General features: G+C 46.3%; 3 protein-coding genes across 3 annotated transcripts; all 3 read right to left on the bottom strand.

Annotated features, from left to right (window-relative positions):
• Positions 1-874: 874 nt before the first annotated feature.
• On the bottom strand, positions 875-6,181 carry LOC124694373 (strigolactone esterase D14-like). Its single transcript, XM_047227365.1, has 3 exons — positions 6,107-6,181; positions 5,358-5,651; positions 875-1,609 (listed from the first exon to the last, which is right to left on the bottom strand). Exons 1-3 carry the CDS (start codon positions 6,179-6,181, stop codon positions 875-877), a joined length of 1,104 nt encoding a protein of 367 aa, XP_047083321.1.
• Positions 6,182-8,234: 2,053 nt separating this feature from the next.
• On the bottom strand, positions 8,235-9,014 carry LOC124694738. The gene has a single exon (XM_047227689.1). It carries the CDS (start codon positions 9,008-9,010, stop codon positions 8,477-8,479), a length of 534 nt encoding a protein of 177 aa, XP_047083645.1. The 5' UTR covers positions 9,011-9,014; the 3' UTR covers positions 8,235-8,476.
• A 489-nt stretch (positions 9,015-9,503) lies between these two features.
• LOC124694736 (acetylserotonin O-methyltransferase 1-like) lies at positions 9,504-11,558 on the bottom strand. The gene is made up of 2 exons (XM_047227686.1): positions 10,773-11,558; positions 9,504-9,861 (listed from the first exon to the last, which is right to left on the bottom strand). Exons 1-2 carry the CDS (start codon positions 11,556-11,558, stop codon positions 9,559-9,561), a joined length of 1,089 nt encoding a protein of 362 aa, XP_047083642.1. The 3' UTR covers positions 9,504-9,558.
• Between the last annotated feature and the right edge of the window lie 6,980 nt (positions 11,559-18,538).

The following is an 18,538-nucleotide window of genomic DNA, read 5'->3' as shown; positions in this document are numbered from 1 at the left end:
GGACCGTGGGCTTTTGTTTCGTCCAATTCCGAGAATATTTCATGTGTAGGATTTCTGAAACCAAAAACAGCAGAAAACAGGAACTGTCGCTTCGGCATCTTGGTAATAGGTTAGTAGCGGAAAATTCATCAAAATGATATAAAGTATATGTAAAACATGTGAGTATTATTATAAAACTAGCATGGAACATAAGAAATTATAGATACGTTTGAGACGTATCATACACTTATTTGCAGACGGAGGGAGTACCTGCCTGCCCCATACACACACTCTCTCTCTTGTCCAGTACATCCGTCGCTGATAAGATGAGCTAAGCATCCGGTATAAAGAATGTCGTTTAATATTTTTTTCTTGAAACAGATTTTTAAATCTCAAACACAAAAAATTAAAAGGGTCGGGGAGGGAACCCAAACAAGAACCAGCTCAAGCACAAGTACATCACCCCAAGATTGGTGGGCGCCGCCGCGCCGGTCAGCGTCTATATATATTTTTTAATAATGAATGTTTTATTACTTAAAAGTTTTAAGTATTACATCCGATATTACTAGAATGCCGCTCAAGTGTAGTCGCGGAATACAAGTCCTCTTTCTAAAGAGATATGATTTGGCATTCGTAAGCTAGGGGAGGGTAAAGTATCTTAATTAAACAGTAGCGAGGTCAACTTGATCTAAGCGATAGTATCAATGTATGCATGACGATACGATAGTATCAATGTATGCATGACGTGGACAGCCAAATGCCGGATCTCCTCCATGCATCGTCGGTGGAGAACAGATTTCCATTACAGAGAGGACATGAGGCATGACAAGAAGAAGAAGGAGACAAATTAGGTCGTGCACGTTCTCCAACTCTCGGGGGCACCATGTTCGTTGGATTAATGGCGAGCGAGCGCGCGGCGGAGCACCGGGGCGAGGAGGCTGGGGGCGGTGAGGTGGGGCAGGTGCCCCTCGGTGGGCAGGAGCTCGACGGTGGTGTGGCCGCCGAGATGGGCCTTGAGGTAGGCGGCGACGATGGCCGGGATGGAGATGTCGCGGGCCGTCTGCACGACGACGCACGGCGCCTTCACCATGCCGAGCACGCCGCGGAGGTCGGTCTTGAACACGCTCCGGCAGACGTGCAGGGAGATGTCGGGGCGTACGTTGAAGAGCGTGCGGCTGAACTCCTGCACCGCCTCCGGCACATCCGCGCCCACCGCCAGCGGCGCGTACCCCGTTGCCCACGCCATGTAGTTCGCCGACATCGCGTCGAACACCTCCTGGACCTCCTCCACCTCGAACCCGCCGTGGTAATCACCGTCGTTCTGGAAACATGGCGAGCAGCCGATGAGGACGAGCTTGGCGAAGAGCTCGGGGCGGCGGATGGAGGCGACGATGCCGATCATGCCGGGGACGGAGTGGCCCACCAGGGCGCAGCGCTTGATGCTAAGCGTGTCCAGGATGAAGAGCAGGTCGTCCACGTAGGCGTCCAGCCCGTTGTAGCGGCCGAAGTCGAAGTGGTCCGGGTTGACGCTGCCGGCGCAGGCCAGGTCGTAGAGCACCACGCGGTGGTCGCGGGTGAGGTACGGCAGCACCCGGCTCCACACCGACTGATCTGTGCCCAAGCCGTGGGACTAGGCCTGTAAGTTGGGGCGGGCAGCCCACGGCGCCCCGATAGCCATCGCACTTAATTTGCTAATTGGGCACCCAGTGGTACGATCAAAATCTTCATGGGTAGTTACGGCGTGTCCGCTACCGTTGCCGCATTGATACCTTTCTACATAGCCCTTGGGAAGCGCGTATTTCGTCGGGATCTCGTGGTGGAGAGGCTTTGCTCTGATACCACTTGATAGGGAAAAGGTGTCCGATCTTTCGATGAGATGAAGATAATTCGATTTGTTGGTGGAGTTCGTGCTTGACGATCCGACTACACGTGCAAAGCTCGTGCGCCAATGCAATCGCTAGGACAATCTCCGGGAGTTACTGATCTTGCGGAAGCACGATCAGCCTGACCAACAAGGGTCTTAATTCCTACATGAAATCGAGAACAAGTAAGAACTAAAGATGCAATCAGAATATTGCGAATAGAGATGAAAGCTTGATTGATAATGGTGGGATTCCGAATAGTCGGTCTTGTTCTGGGCGTTGGCCTCAAAAGAAGTACACGAAGTTGCAGCAATTGGCTAACTTTTAATCTAATCAAAATCCAAGTTCTAATGACGGCTATAGAGGGATATATATGGGGGAAGTCAAGGGATTTTCGTCCAACCAGCTAGGGTTGGCCAAAAACACCCCTAAATGGGCCTTCCTCCACTTATATGGCCTCTTAAAATCCCCTAAAATACCTAATCCGAAAATACATGGGCCTGGCCCATTAAATAAGGTGACGCAGCACCACAAATAACTCTTTGGACGAATTTTATGATGGAGTAACTTGTATAATTCATCCAAGCATCGTTGCTTCACTATGGTGGCTTCAATGTTCTGAAATCCTCGCTTGCAACGCCATCCTGAATCCTTGCAGGTCTGCTGCCATCTCCATGCACGTTCCTAATCCAAAGCTTGACGTCCATGCTAGATCCATTCCTAAATAATATAAATACATTTGATTTAGGCAGCATCATATTCTCATATATATCAGGAAGGATTCCTAGTAACGAATGTACCTGAGATGTGGTTGTAGGAGTATTGGTTGTATCTATCATAGAGATGTCCTCATCAGGGACGCTGGGAACATGACCTGTTTCCGGCGACGCAGGTAGCGGTGGCGCCCGCAGGACCACCGGGGGCACCTGCGCATGGGTACCAGAAGCGGCAGTGGGGGTGGATAGGGCGGGGGAATAGAGGGGAATCTGAGAGGGGGCGCTAGTGATGTGGAGGCCATAGTCATCGGATGTCCTTGATAAAGGTAGGTTGTTTCTTGTTGGTCATTGGCTTATGGTGATATTAGTTAGCTACTAGTAAGAGCTCGATCAGACTAGGTAGATTTACAGTTACAAGACAAGGTGTAGCTTGAAAAATAATTTGTAATGATATTGCAGGGCGTAGAATGGACGAAGGGTTGCTGCTCTGGATGGCAACATCAACCTGCCTTTTTTTTTTGGAATACATACTTTCAAAAATTAAGATTAAAAATAAAATAAAGTTAGAATTAATAATAAATAGAATATAATTTAATAGTGCTCTCAAATCTTAATTATTACCTATGGTTAGCAATGTTTTCGTTGAACAATTTATTTTCTTTGTTTTGGCGGATTTCTAGCACTCGGCCGTGCAATGATTCGTGGAACGTGCATCTGATTTTCAGCATGTCTGTTTATGCTGTTATGCATGACAATCAAGTGAGGCGACTACTAGATTTATGTCGATTCTTGTATAGTTAGTCAAAAAAAAAGCAGCACTGATTTATGTTTGAAGTTTTCTTTCTAGAATTCACCCTAAAAGGTATATAACATCACATAAATAGTGTTTAGCCTCAAATTATGTTCTGGTCACGTGTATGATCTAGTGAGAGTGTGAGACCATCAAGGAGTCACTGATTTTGCCAAAGCAAAAGGAGTCAAAAGCATTGACCATAATGTCGTCCCTGCACCCGAACGCTTCACTTATCTATACCACGAGCTAACCCGCCCAACCCTCTTCCAATCATCAGCTCAACCATGGATGGCTGATCTGTCAAAAAAGGAACCATGGATGGATGAACTTGCCTCACTAACCCCAAATATCCTCACGGATACCGCATCACAGAATACATACTTTCGAAAGTATTTTAGAATTAAAGGCACACATGATTAAATAAATTTAGGTTTTCTCAATCTAATAATTAATATTCTTATCTCTAACGATTTGCCATGCATATCAGAGCACATAAACATCGATCATCGAAAATTAAATCTTTGCATAGATGTTATGATCATCCAAAGATCTCTTTGCTATAAATAGGGCTTCCCCTCTCCCTCGGATATCTCTCCCCCCCCCCCCCTGTCTCTCCAAGCAGCAGCGAAAGCAATGTCCCATAAGAGGAGGGCGAGTGGGAGGTGGAAGATATAGTGGATCATTGACAACACGAAGCCCGAGGCAACACTATGAAGAAGGCTGGCGAGCTTGCCATCTTGTGCAACATTTCTGCCTATCTCGTGGCTTACCACTCTGTCCCGGGATGTGGTACGCCATGAGGCAGGTGGAGGTGTCGCATAGGATGGCAACTTCGTCAGCCTTCTTCAGCGAAATGAGGGGACACCACCTCAGCGTTGTCTTGAGCTTCATGTTCTCCATCATATGCCGCTTCATTAGGAAACTGCTAAGCATTTTGTATGATGCCACCAATATGTAATATATGATTAATCACATGAAAAGCTTTATTTTCGAATATTTTTATTGATTTAGGGTCTCGTTTGGAGGACGCGGCTGGGCAGCGACGTCCTCTAAACTTGGCACGAAAAAAAACCGTTCTCAAACCCTCGATCGAGCGTTGTTTAGAGATGCTTTGAAAGACGCGACCCAAGATACTCTAAGTTAGTAGTCTTCGAGGTGCAGTTCCTTCCTTGAAATTTGCTTGACTTGCACAACTGCAAGTTGCCCCGTCATTATTTCGCTTCCTTCCACCACCCTTTGTTTACTGTTTTTTGGCTGAACTTGTATCAGCAGACTAGAAGTAGTTTAGTTACCTAAATTATAGCTTATGCCACCAACTAACTGTATGCTAATACCATTTGAGTTGCCGCCTGATGTCAGGTATGACGATCTGGAATGGCAACTGAACTTAGCTCCGTTCAACATTCAGAAGCAGAGACAAGATTATTCTGTTTTGTTGCGTATCAGAGCATCTTCGCTAGTAGCCCTCAAATAGGCGCCGGCAGGGGCACCGGCACCTCCGTTTGAGGGGCGTCGGCACTGCATCCTCTATTTAGGGAAGTTGTTCCCACACCGGCGCCCCCAAGGCGGCCCCGATAGAAATTTAAATTTAAATTTAAATTGACATTTAAACACCGAATTTAAACGAAATTCATACCGAATTTAAACGAAATTCATACGAAATTTATACAAAACTACGTTGAATTGATACAAAACGAAATTCAAACGATATTCAAAAATGTAAACTTAATCAATCTACTATGGGGCGCGCGACGGGCCTGCCTCGTCGTCGTTCTTCGTCTTTGCCGCCTGCATCCGTGCCCGCCTCTCGGCCCTTCCTTCGCGCATCTGGCGGTGGAGCATGGCGGCTGGCGTCGCAGGAGCTTGTCGGCGGCGCTGTCCCCGTGCTTCCCGCCTTTGCTCGCTGTCGGCGCATCTCGCTTGCTCGCGGGCGAACACGTCGTAGTGGCGACGAGCGTTGAGGGAGGCGAGCTTCTATCGCTCTGCCTCCATCAGTAGGCGTCCCACCTCCTCCGTGGCCGCTCGCTGGCGCGAGATCTCGAGGGCGTGCTCGAGATTAGCGTCGTTGATGAACTCCCGCTGCTCCTCCTTCAACGTCCGGAACCGCTCCGCGTTCAACGACGTCAGGATCGCCGCCTGCTCCGGGTCGGGGGGTGCCTGCAGCTGCTCACCCCACTGTGCCACCTCCTCTGCCGCCTCAGCTTCCGCATCGGCGTAGTAGGCCTCGCGCCACACCGCAAACCTTGGGTCTATGTCATCGTCGGAGCTATTGTCCGTGTCGGGCTCCGGCTCCGGCTCCGGCTGCGGTGGTGGTGGTGGTGGCAGCGCACGGCCATTGAGGCCCAGCATTGAGTACGTCGTCTTCAGACGGCGCGACATTTTGAGGTGGAGAGAATGGCGCCGGCGGTGGTGGTAGATTACAATGGACGGGAGCGGTGGTAGATTACAATGGACGGGAGGACAGGAAACCGTAGCTGGGACGGTGAAGTAGTTTGTTAGTGGCTCTCTTCTTTTCTTATGACATGTACAGTAGTCATACATAAGCTGTTTGTAAGCAAAGCTAGTTACTACCTCCGATTAGCTACTCCCTCCAATTCAAATTATTTGACTCAATTTTGCGTAGATATGGATATATCTAATGGGCGCAGCTCCTCTACAGTTGTACTATTACTGTATGGGTACAGTAATTCACCTAGTGCCGTCAAATACAATCGAACGGACCTCCTTCTATTCCTAGGCATATCTTCTAAACAGACACAGAGCACAATCATCTCTTTACAGAGTATAGATTGATCAATCGGGCTAAGCAGGTGCAACTGCAATAGAGGCATCTCTTAATCCACCTTTAATCTGTAAGGTTCTAACTCACGATCTGTTCGACCAGCCGGCCGGGTACGCCGGCCTCGTCTACGGCGGCTTCCGATGGCGGCCTTGCAAGTTCAGCAATGAGCCTACATGTCCAGCACTGAGCAGATGCAATTTCGACGGCAATCTTTTTTGTTTCTAATTAGGTGTGAGCACGGAGGGTTAGAAGAGGCCCGCTCGATTATAAATTGATGGCAGATTTTGTGAACTACTGTATGGGTACAGTAATACTACAACTGCAGAGAACGTGCAATTTGTGAGAACGTGCAAGCAAGTTCTATTTCCTGTTTGCGAACTGTTAACATGTTAACCAGGTGCAACCAATAAACTGTCTAATTTAATAACCACCGAACTTTCTAATCCAATAACCACCACTGTCTAATTCAAAGTGTACACTGCAAAAGAGGTCGTACAGTTATATTAAGGAAAGCTACAGCAAGAAATGATACAAGTATCAGATATCATATAAGGGTGAATTTATGGATCGCTCCAGATCACATCATCACACATTCCAACAATATGTAAAGACTACCACACAAAATAGCCCCACCAGGGAGAAAATTTGGCACGTTCATCAATCACAACTGTACTGCATACACAGGGTTCAGGGTTTAGGCATAATAGTATATACTCGATAGTCCATGTAATCATGTATACCATAATTTTGCTTGCCCCTGACAAGTCCAACACTAGTTCATATGCATAGAAAACAGGTAACAGTTTACAGATCAAGACAGGGATATATACTAAAAGAGCATTAGATTTTGATTATTTAGAACCTACCGGATTGAAACAAATATGTTTACTCCAACAAAAATCAACTGCTTCATATAGTGCTTAAAAAAAGCAAGGTACAGTTTGTTCAAGCACCTAGCTCATAAGGACAACCGGAAAGTAACGTAGAAAGCAAGTGCACATAATTTGGATCAGTGAGGCAGGGCAATATATCACATCCACTCATCTACCACATGGATTAGTACAATAAGCTGGTAGCTTTTTGAGTAAAGCAAATGTTTGGACATTGAGTTATTAGAATGGGTCAGTACCTCAGGGCTAAAGAGAAAGTTTTCAACAGTTCAAGTTGCATACAATTCCATCTCAGCTCTAATCTCAATGATAGGTAGAGGCGTGGAGTTTGTTACTAGCCATCTTAGTGTTAGGTTGTTAGTTCCACATGTACTGCACCTAACCTTTCCAAATTCAGTGTCATGTATACTACCAAGGAGGTTCAAGAGTCACACTCGTAGGACAAATTTGTGTGAGAAATGATGCAAACAGCAGATATCACAATGCAGATAAATGTCTGTTCACTCCAGACTTGTCCACATCAGGACCACATCCTGCGAAAATGGACAAATCACACAACTAACAACGTTGGTGCAATAAGGTGAAGTAGCTTGGACAGTAAAGCAAATGTTAGGACATTAAGGTATTATTGGTATGGGTCAGGGCCTCAGGAGTAAATAGAAAGTATTAGAGCAATTCAAGAGTTGAAGTTTCAAAAAATTCCATCTCAGCTCTAAGCTCAATGATAAGTAGAGGAATTGAGAAAATCAAGGGCCCGTCAACATTTAGTTTGTTACTAGCAAACTAATGTTAGGTTCCCAGTTTCATATGCACTGCCTCTAAGTTTGCCTAATTCAAAGTTATGTATATTTCCAAGGATGTTCTAGAGTCACACTCAAAGTACAAGCTTTTGCAAGAAACGATGCAAACATCAAAAGCCACACTGCAGAAAAATGATTGATCACTCCAGACTGGTCCACATCAGGACCCGATGACAAGAAAATGGACAGATCACCCAACTAATGAAGAAAACATCAGACGTAAGGGGTGAAAATTCTGTACAATTTCAGCGACCAGAAGTGCAGAAACAGCTTACTACAATTTACCGCAGTGCCTAACATGTATTCCATCTGCTGCATAATGTAGTAGCGTGTTTTAGAAAACTAATTTGGTTTGCCAAAACATACACCATCATGGAACAGCGGATGTAGCAATTCTGCTAAACATCGGAAATCAAACAAGTTCCCATCTTTCATGATAGATAAATAAGCATGCTTCAGTTTGGCATTGACCATAGCTAAGAACACACAGAAAGCATATTCATAACATCGTTTCCCCAACCATACACGTAGATAGAGTCAGACAGGCGCAGCACACCCACACACATTAGATAGATGCGAATAGTCTTATATATACTCCACAGTTTTTTTTCCCCATGTAATCATGCATCACGAAATCGTCTTGCAAGACCGATCCTAGTTCTTACCGCCGACGAAGTCCTCTGTGTCGTGGATGATGACGTAGCCGGCCTTCTTGGGGCTCTCGGAGTCGGAGACCTCCTCGTCGTCGTCGTCGCTGTAGAGCTCGTCGTAGGGGGAGGCGGCGGTGGAGGCGATGAGGGACCAGACGAGGTACATGGAGGCGGCGGTGAGGGCGCCGCAGCCGAAGCCGAAGAGCAGGCCGGAGACGACGACGAGGATGTCCTTGGCGCGCTCCTGGAAGGAGGAGGCGACGGTGTCGGCGGATGCGGCGACGGCGGCCGGGAGGGGCTCGGGGTGGGCGGGGCGGCGGATCTGGAGGTGCGGGCCGAGGCGGCGGACGCGGAGGACGGTGACGACGGTGGTGGTGAGCGGGGCCGGGTTGGCCGGGTCCGGGTTGGGCCTGGAGAAGGAGGAGAAGGAGATGAGGAGCGTCTGCGCGTGGCCGCAGGGGCGGGCGGACGCCGCCGGGGGCGCCGCGAGGAGGCACGCCGCGGCGAGGACGAGCAGGAGGCGGGCGGCGCCGGCCATGGCGAGGCGGATCGGATTTGGGGGCGGATTGGAGGGCGGTGCTGCCGCGTTGGTGGGGAAATTTTGTGGCTTTGGGGAATGCGAGGTTTGACTCGGCGGGGGCGACCAGACTTGTTATTTATTGGATTCCGAGTCTTCCTCCGGGAACGGGATGGTCTTTTTGCAGTTTCGTCCTTGAACCATTTCAGTATTGTGTTCGGGAGAAAAACGAGGAATGCACGATTGTGATATTCTCTGGTCCGGCCCGGACTGCAGAAGCCCAACCACAAGGAGCAAGGCCCGTCAATTTACTCTATCGCATGAAGAAAAAATCAGACACAAAGTTCTGGTATGCGAATTATAGATCACAACATCATACATAGTTTCTTGAAATGTAGTTTTACAAACACCAGAAGGAAGTATGCTTAACATATAAGATGTGAAATAGCAAACAGGCAGGTGGACAAGGCATCCTGCTTATTACCAACACACATACCGATGAACCTGATGGAGTCCAGGTATGAGCAAGTTATTTTGTCCATTATATAATGCGGTAGTTCGTTGGTGTATCATGGGTAGATCTCGATTACTGAGTAGGGACCCAGCACCGGCATGATTTTGTAGTCACCGCTGAACCCGGCATCGGAAAAGATAGCCTTCCACTCGCTTTCGTTTCGCTCCACCCCGTTGATGTACATCATGAATAGGTTTTGTATGGCTTCCATCTCCGTTATGTTTTTCTCGTCATGTGCTAGTCCTCTTACCATATCTATGATTATCACCTTTCCTCCAGCATTTCTAGCAGGGATGGCTTCCTTGCAACGTTGAAGTATCTTGACACAGTCGTCATGGCCCCAATCATGTAAAATGTTCTGGAACAAATAGGCACAAACAAATTGGAGAAGTATGTAAGCAATCTAGTGAAAGCATGAACCATTGTACTACAAAACAAACGATACATTTTATTAGTTCCATTGTCTTTTCAGTGAGGACATTGACATGCCACATCAAAATATTAGTAACATTTTTTTCGCAAAAAAAAATATTAGTAACATTTATATATTGGGCCCTATTGTTGCCTAAACCCACACTTTGAGCTGATATAGTTTTAATTGTTTTATTTAGGAAAAATATAATGATTATTATGGTACATAAATAATTGAAATATCTAATTGCTGAATTTTCATTGTTTTGTCATGTACATATGTATATTAAATGCATGTTTTTCTTATCATAATTATATTTATTTTATTTGACTCGTCCATCTTTTTTCCTGTAGTGTCATCTCATTTATTTATTTCTTAAAATAAACCACCCTACATTTTCCTTCAATGTTTTCAGTATTGCAAATTTAACTCATCAGCCACATATAAAGCAATATTCGTAGTTATTTTCACATACATGTGTAGAATTTAAGTTGTATTTTATCATGCTTGTACATGTGAATATGCCATCACACATTTTAGTATGTGAATCCATATTGGTATTTTGATGACACCAGCAGTTTAATCCTTTGTGCATGCATGCATAGACAACAGTTCTTTCATTCAACCATGCCGTGCTGGCATCTCGGCGTCACACAGTCTTGTTCGGATTAGCAGTTTCTTCCTTGACCAGAGTATATATTCCATATAGGATTTATGCGGGTCCTATTCGCTAAAGAAAAAGGAATGGAGAGGTTTCCATTTTCGTAAACATACCGTAATAGAAAGTATGGAATTTTCATCATTAATTGAATAATTGACGAGTGTTCATAAAAGCGATGCATGTGTGATATGGATACCTTGAGTACGACGGCATCCGCCGATGGAATGGATTGGAACATGTCACCGGCTACGAACTGCAGGTTTTCATGGCCGGCGCCGGCGCCGTCGGCGATAACGTGAGGAAGATCCATGACGGTGCACTTTATGCGCGGGAAGGCACTTGCGATGGCCTTGGTGCCGGCGCCCTTGCCGCCGCCGACGTCGACGAGCGAGCTCAGGCCGCGGAAGATGCGGCCCTTGTCCATAATAATGACCTCGAGGAAGACCTGGCTATCGGCAGCCATGGAGCCGTTCAGGACGCCGCTGAATTCAGCGTCCTTGCTCGCCCTCTCCCACTGGGAGCAGCCGTGTGCCAGTTCGAAGAGGGACCCGGCGCCCGCCGGCGCCGGCTCACTCCTGAACCAGTCGGGCATGCTGAAGAAGGACGTGACGACGAGAGGGTTCAGAAGGAAGGGCACCATAGGGGACAGGTTGTGCCAGCCGACGAGGAAACGGCACGTGGTGGTCAGCCCGTACAGGACGTCGTCTTCCCCGTCGGTGCTGGTGCTGAAGATGCCGGAAGCGGTGAGCAGTTCCATCACGCGCTGGAGGTCGGCGACTTTGGCCGGATGTACCTTAGTGTCGGTGGCGATGTCGGCGAGGGTGGCGGTGCCGCCGCGGCGGTGGATGGCTTCGGGGATGCCCAAATCCACGGCGCACTTGAGCGACATGGACTTGACGTAGCCGAGAAAGTGGTTATGGAGCTCCGCCAGACATACGAGCAACTCCTGTGGGCTCACTTCGGCCAATAGCTTGAGCGTCATCTTTCTAGTATAGCTACTACTTTGCTGCAAAGTGCAAACGTAAGCGTGGATGTAGACTCTGGTTCTTGGCCTGCCTAGGGAACTCCTACAAAGGCCTTTTTATACACGACGAACGGGGGCACTCCGCTATTGGAAAATAGTGTCCTTCCTTCGCAACTACTCCGTGTAAAACAGTTAGGTGAACTAGCCGCATCATCCATTTACGAAGATGTATTATTATAATGTTATAAGTACAAGACCATATAGGAGGTGATAAATAATCACCGCTCCTAATTTTCAGCTAGATGAAGACACAATTCTGTCCAAGTCAGATCCTTACCTGTTCATTTTCTTCTTTTTCACCAATCTTGGAGCGCCCCTCTATTTCCTGGATGTGTTCCTCGTCTTGTTGCTGATTCCATGTCGAAACATTTCATTCCGGTTTTTATATCAGTTGGTTTGGTTTTTCTCTAGATTTTTTAGCTTGCTTTTTTTTTGAGTTTCAGGGTCCGTGTTGCTTTTGTCCTCGCGGTTTCCCCTATCGTTCTCTGTCACCGGGAGAGGGGAGAGCCCGAGCTGAGGCGGGGTGGGGTGAGCCGGTTTTCTTTTCCACGTCGGAGGGTTAGGGTTTTCCCCACGCAGCGAGGAGTCGAGGAGGCCGGAGGAGTTCGCCCGCGTGATTCCTCCTTGTTTTGTTGTTGTATGTTTCGAGCGAAGCAGATAGTGGAGTGGCCGAGGTGAGTCGGGGGGGGGGGTGCTATTCCACGGTGGAGGTGAAGCCGGGGAGGTCATTTGGAGAGAAGAGGTTTGAGGAGTTCGCCCCGGCTCCTCCTCTATGTTGTATTCCATTTCGAGACAAGCATGGGCTTGCGCGGAGGCAGAGGATTTGGTTTCATCCATGGTGGAGCTTCAATCGAGCAACCAATGTTTCGTGGAGGATATGGGGGATGCGTCGCCGGCGAAATTGGTATGTTCCCCTTCATTTTGCTCTCCTAATGTTGTTTTTGAGTTGCTCCATGTTGTTTTTCCCAAATCGTCCATGAAATGGGGTGATGTAATATCATGCGTAGATTTGTGCTTTGTTTGCTTGTACTACTATTCTTAGTTGTTTATTAGGGTATTGGATTCCCTTGTTTTGTGATTTAGGTCTGCTTGAGCGTCCTTTGATTCTATCGTTCTTCATTTATATCTATTGCCATGAGCCATATCACGATTCAAATAGGTGAGTTCATTAACTGTATATATGCGCACATTCTCAATATCACGGTTGGTGATGATTTTAGGCATAGCTAGTCGGCCTATTTTTGTGGTTATGATTCTTGTTTTGTGTTTTAGGTCTGCCTGAGCACTCTTTGATTATTTTGTTCGTCAGTTCTGTCTTGTGTATGCAGCCATTAACTGTCTTTATGCATTCTCACTATCACCGTGGGTGATGATTTAGTCGGCCTATAATTTTTTGTCTTTTTTTCTTGTCTATTGAGGTGATTTTGCACAAGCTTTTTTGTGTATGTATTATGGTGCTCTTACAGTAGGTGCAGTGCAGGTGATAGCACCCCCAGTTTTGATAGTTCATTTTTGCAACAGCTGCTATAAAACATATGTGTCTGTTGTCAGTCTTTGTTTCCTTTTGACATGCATTGACAATTTTGTAGGTGTGTGATATATCTGATTAAGGTCTTATCTTAGGGAAATGTCAATGTTTTCTGTTATGTAAAACTTTCATTTGACATTTATTAGCTTTGTTTGTTTTGAGCGATCTTTATAGTGTGATGTTCATTTATTTTTACATGCTCATATAACTCATAATTTTTAGGGAATATTTATGTAGGTACCACACCAACGACAATCGCATGCTTCGTGGAAAGGGGCAACGTGTTTATTCTCACTTGGTGATGTTTCTGGAAATGGGTCATCATTTGGGTCATCATTTTCTGATAGCAAGGATGAAGTCAGTTCATCTTGTGATGAGATATCAGTTATTACCCTTTAGCTTTTCTGAAAATTTTGTTGGTGTTTCTTTTTGGTGTGTTTCTTAGAATCTTATTTTTTGTTATCGTATTTTCCTCTTTTTTATTTTTAAGTTTTGAATATACAGGTAATCGTCAATTCAAGGAGGAAGAGACACTTGGATGATGCATTGTTTGAGTTTTTTTTTAGCAAGGAGGTACATTATTCATATGTATCTTCTCTATTTTGTTTTCTGTTCTTTTCTTGTCGTGATGAATTCTGGTTACTTCTTTTTGCTCCTTTTTTTGAATATATTTTTTGTTTCTTCCTTTGTCGACATGCTATAAAATCTTTGAAGAGGGGGTTTTCAAATATCTGTAGTGATGTATGGACACATGTTTGATATGAGTTTTTGTTGTGTTTATTAATCTTAGTTCTTCTAGTTCTCCTTTTGTTTATTTCTTGTTACTATTTTCCAGAATAAAAGGCCAAAGGCTTCTGTAATTGATAAGTCACGCTTCACCTGTACTCATTCAAGTACTTTTTCGAAGTGTTGCACCACCCTACTGCCCAACAGAAATCTGTTATTCAGAAATTTGGTTGTTTCAACTGCTTACTTGCTTTTGAGAAGACTGACATTCCTTCTTGTTCCGTCCGCTGGCTTGCTTGTTGCGTTGACATTGATTCTTCGCAAATCATTGTTGACGACAAGATAATTAATCTTTCAAAAGATTCTTTTCATTTTGTTCTTAGCTTGCCAAACTCTAGCGATGAATTGGTTGAAATAGTCTTGCTGGAATGGATTACATTATGTCCATGTTTCACTTGTATGAAGTTCCTCATATCACGTTCTTTGGAGACAAGCTAAAGTCTAGCGAACCCCTAGCTGGTCAACATGTCTTTGTGTGTTTCTTGCAAATTTCCGTATCTTGTTTCCTCTGTCCATCTGCCAATGTCTATTTAGATAAGCCACATGAGTGACGCCACGCCGTCGGGAAAAACAGCCACAGTAGGTCTTATCTGTTGAAATATTGGGCCCACTTTTAGTGCCCCAAATTAGATTTCAGTTTTCCCTATAAATCTCAAAGCCCACATAGTGGCAGCCTTGTGAGTTTGAGCCCAAGTTGGTGGCAGCTCACTAGTGAGTGGCAAGAGGTGTCAAGTTTAGTCTCACATGGAAAGTTGTGAGGAAGTTAGACCACCTTATAAGGTGGATTGTTTCACCACTAGTAAGTGAGTGAGAATAGGAGTGCTACACGCGCGCTCCTCCTCCTCCTCGCTCGCTCGTCTCGTCTCGACTCGACTCGACATGTCACGACGCGCGCCGCGCTCGTGGTGAGTGGATTGAGCCTCGAGCCGAGACTTTCCTTACTTTTTGCAGGTCAGGAAAACGAACGGAGTTCTAGACGGACGCGTCACAGTTAGTCGGTTCGGGTCGCTCCCGGATCGTGGGCTATCTGTAACCGACTCGAAACGTTCGTGCGACGTGGGCGTGGCCCACGTTGCCTAGGGTTTCCCGAGCCTACATAATCTCTTGCCCGGCTACCCGCAGAAACACACCGAATACACGAGTTAGGGTTTCCACCTCTCTCTGCTTGCGCCGCCATCGTAGCCTACTCCATCCCGCGCGCCGACGTGCATCGGCGAACGGGAGAGCAGGTCTCCGGAACCGCTCGTCCTTGCGATCCTGTACGGGAGAGGGCGAATTAGGTTTTTGGGAAGCGCTTCGCGCGACTTCTCAAGCTCTTCATCACGGGTCGCCTTCCGTCCAAGTCGGGCGGTGCTGCCTACCGTCGTCTTCAACGCCATCTACTTCGACCCGTCGTTCCTGTCGTCAACAACGTTGTCATCAACAACGTTACTGCTGCGACAACATCTGCTACACCTCCACCGCCACCTCCACCAGATCGGTACGTGCGACATATTTCGATCTCGTTCGGCGATGGATGCTTTACCGTTTGCAGCTGTCTGCTACTCATGTTGATTAATGCATCTAGTATGTTCGAGTTTCACATGTTAGTAGTTGCAGTAATCATGTTTTATATTCTGGAATTAATCATGGAAATTGTGCCTAATTATCCAACATTCCAAAAACCTAATTGTAGACAATTTCCTGAGTTAACAATGGCTGGTTTTGCTGATGCACTGAGGCCGGATAAGTTTACCGGTGTGCACTTTAAGAGGTGGCAGGTTAAGGCCACGCTCTGGCTTACTCATCTGAAAGTATTCGAAGTTAGTAATGGTTTACCTGAAGGAACTATATCTGACCAAGATCAGAACAAGTTCAAGGAAAACAATACTCTCTTCGTCGGATGCGTTCTGAGTATTCTTGTTGATCGTCTGTGTGATGTGTACATGCACATAACAGATGGTAAAGAGCTACGGGATGCACTTGAATGCTAAATTCGGTGCAACCGATGCGGCGATGAACTCGTACATCATGGAGAGCTTCCATGACATCAGGATGGTGAACAACCGTTCTGTAGTCGAACAAGCTCATGAGATACAGTGCATTGCGAAAGAGCTTGAACTCCTTAAGTGTGCCTTACCTGATAAGTTTGTGGCTGGATGCATTATTGCTAAGTTGCCCCCTTCATGGAGGAACTTTGCCACAACTCTCAAACACAAGAGACGAGGAGATATCGGTTGAAAACCTGATAGCGTCTCTTGATGTTGAGGAGAAAGCTCGGGCTAAGGATACTGCCGAGAAAGGAGAGGGTCGGTCTAGCGCCAACATCGTGCGAAGAAACCCTACGAGCAAGAACAAAGGGAACAACAAGCCCTCCTTCAATAAACCTATGAAGACTACAACCTTCAAGAAGAAGAAGATGATAAACAAAGCAGATCCGAGCTGCTTTACTCGTGGAGAGACTGGCCACTTTTCTAAGGACTCGTCCGGAGAGGGCGACCGCAAGAAAAAGGCGAGGCAAGTCAACACGGTGACCGCTAGCAATGCCGATGGGTATGGTAATCTCTTTACTCGTTCTTTCGGTATTTCAATCTCCATGTTGGTGGATTGATACGGGTGCTAATGTTCATGTGTGTGCTGACATATCCATGTTCACTTCTTACCAGGTCGCCCGGGATTCTTCCGTCTTGATGGGGAATGGGTCACATTGTGGCACCCCCGGGATCAGGGTTAGACAAATACCAGATCTTCGTCTGACATAAGCCTAACCTCGAGCTCGAGAGACTACAGTGAGAGAATCGGTAACACAACAGTGACTCTACGACTCAAAGAGGTAATACAAGCTCATAACTGAGCGAAGAACCAAAGTATTACAAGCAGAGGTCACTGACCTGGCATACATCAATCAACGGAAGCGAAGTTATGCTATTAGACATAGCAAGATAACAAAAGGCCTAAGAGGCCAGGAGCATAACGGCGACGTCCCATCCCATAGATTCCAGGCTGCCACCTGGGAACCCCAAGCTACTCGTCGATGTCGACTAGAAACCACCATCTGTTGGAGAGACTTCGTCTGAAACAAAAGCATGCAAAGCTGAGTACAGGGACTCAGCAAGACTTAGTACAACCTTTTAGCAAAGCGGGTATGCGGGCTTTCTGTGGAGCTTCTTTTGCGTAAAGCCAGTTTTCCTTTGTAAGACAAGAGAGAGGAGAAGCTCGACTACTCAGAACCTTTAAAAGGGGATAAGAGAGCGATATCTCTATCTCTATTTGATCATCATATTGTATCCACCAACCTTCATCATCTCGAACCACTATCCTCGGATCACCCCCTCAACAACCCGGAGAAGGTATCCGTAAACACACATTGGTTGCCAAGTTTTACGATCAGGTTAAAGTTGTCTATGATCACAGAATCCATTCCCAAGTCGTCCATAACCGTGGACACGGCTTTTCGAAAAGATTTAACCCTGCAGGGGTGCACAATTTTATCCACACGTGCCAACCGATTCTTAGTGCCAGATCATTAGCTCTCTTCCTTGGAAAGCCGGCAGAGAGTGGTTGACCACGACCTTTACCTTGCTCGTCGCCGAGACCATGAGTCACGCGCTAAGGATTATTCCGCCGTAACGGGTCAAGTCCCGAAGTCGGTCCTTAACGATGTGAGGCGAGGTGGGTTTCCCCAGGGACTCTAACCCCAGCCACCACGGCCACGCTTACCTACCTGTTATGAACCATTTCCCCCAAGCAAAATGCAATGCATATGTCCAGAAAACGCGCAAACTATGTGACTCATGGAATCTACTAGGCAAGTTAGTGAGTCGAGAGGGTACCATAATAGGGCCTCGTGTGGTTGTACGCTCAGTCTTGGTTCAAGAGGCGAGAACTCGCATCCTAGGGTCGGCAGTGTCAACACCCGGATTTTTAAGTCCAGATGCCTATTATGCCATTCATCGCAATCCCAGGAATATTGTTTTTGCGAGACATAATAGATTGATATCACAACACATCATTCATTACATCACATAATTGTCTTACATAGAGGGATCACATGATCCGGTCTTAATACATCATAGTGGATCTAGAGATCCTATTACAAAACACATAGCGGAAGCGAAGTAACGGTTGCGGTCCATCTATTCCACGAGCAATCGTTGACGTCAGGAGTGATCCTAGTTGTCGTAGACGTCCTGCTGTCCATCTTCCTCGTGCTGCTGTTCTCCTTCATAGTCTGGCCATTTGAATAGCCAGGGACAAAGCCATGAGTACTTTAAAGTACTCGCAAACTAATACTAATGTAAGCACTATCAACTATAGTAAGGGGGTGCTAAGCTCTAAGTTTATTTGCATAAAGCCAATTTTATTTCATAAGCATTTAGTAAAAAGCCTCTTCATTTGCTAACTAACTCAAGTGGGAACATTAGTGTCATTCCCACAACTCCGTTGTGATTCCAGTCAAAGTCACCATTTCAAGTTCAAATCACAAGTCACCCTTCACATGTCACATTTTTGAAAATGGTCCGATGACTGGAACAGCATGGCCTTTCCAATCGTCCGTAACCGTGGACACGGCTATTCGAATAGTTCTACACTCTGCAGAGGTCGTACACTTGTGCCACAATATTTGCAATAATCCGTCGGGGTT

This window comes from Lolium rigidum, chromosome 3 (genome assembly GCF_022539505.1).
Source record: "Lolium rigidum isolate FL_2022 chromosome 3, APGP_CSIRO_Lrig_0.1, whole genome shotgun sequence".
Classification (NCBI taxonomy): Eukaryota; Viridiplantae; Streptophyta; class Magnoliopsida; order Poales; family Poaceae; genus Lolium; species Lolium rigidum.
The sequence above is the reverse complement of the archived record's forward strand: the minus strand, read 5'-3'. Positions and strand labels throughout refer to the sequence as shown.

Coding starts and splice junctions, on each gene's coding strand:
- LOC124694373 (XM_047227365.1), bottom strand. CDS start 6,181: ATGCCTCTATTGCAGTTGCACCTGCTTAGCCCGATTGATCAATCTATA. Junction 5,652..6,106: donor AAGAGATGATTGTGCTCTGT/GTCTGTTTAGAA, acceptor CCACCACCGCAG/CCGGAGCCGGAGCCGGAGCC. Junction 1,610..5,357: donor AGCGAGCGGCCACGGAGGAG/GTGGGACGCCTA, acceptor TTACAGGCCTAG/TCCCACGGCTTGGGCACAGA.
- LOC124694738 (XM_047227689.1), bottom strand. CDS start 9,010: ATGGCCGGCGCCGCCCGCCTCCTGCTCGTCCTCGCCGCGGCGTGCCTC.
- LOC124694736 (XM_047227686.1), bottom strand. CDS start 11,558: ATGACGCTCAAGCTATTGGCCGAAGTGAGCCCACAGGAGTTGCTCGTA. Junction 9,862..10,772: donor CGGATGCCGTCGTACTCAAG/GTATCCATATCA, acceptor TATTTGTTCCAG/AACATTTTACATGATTGGGG.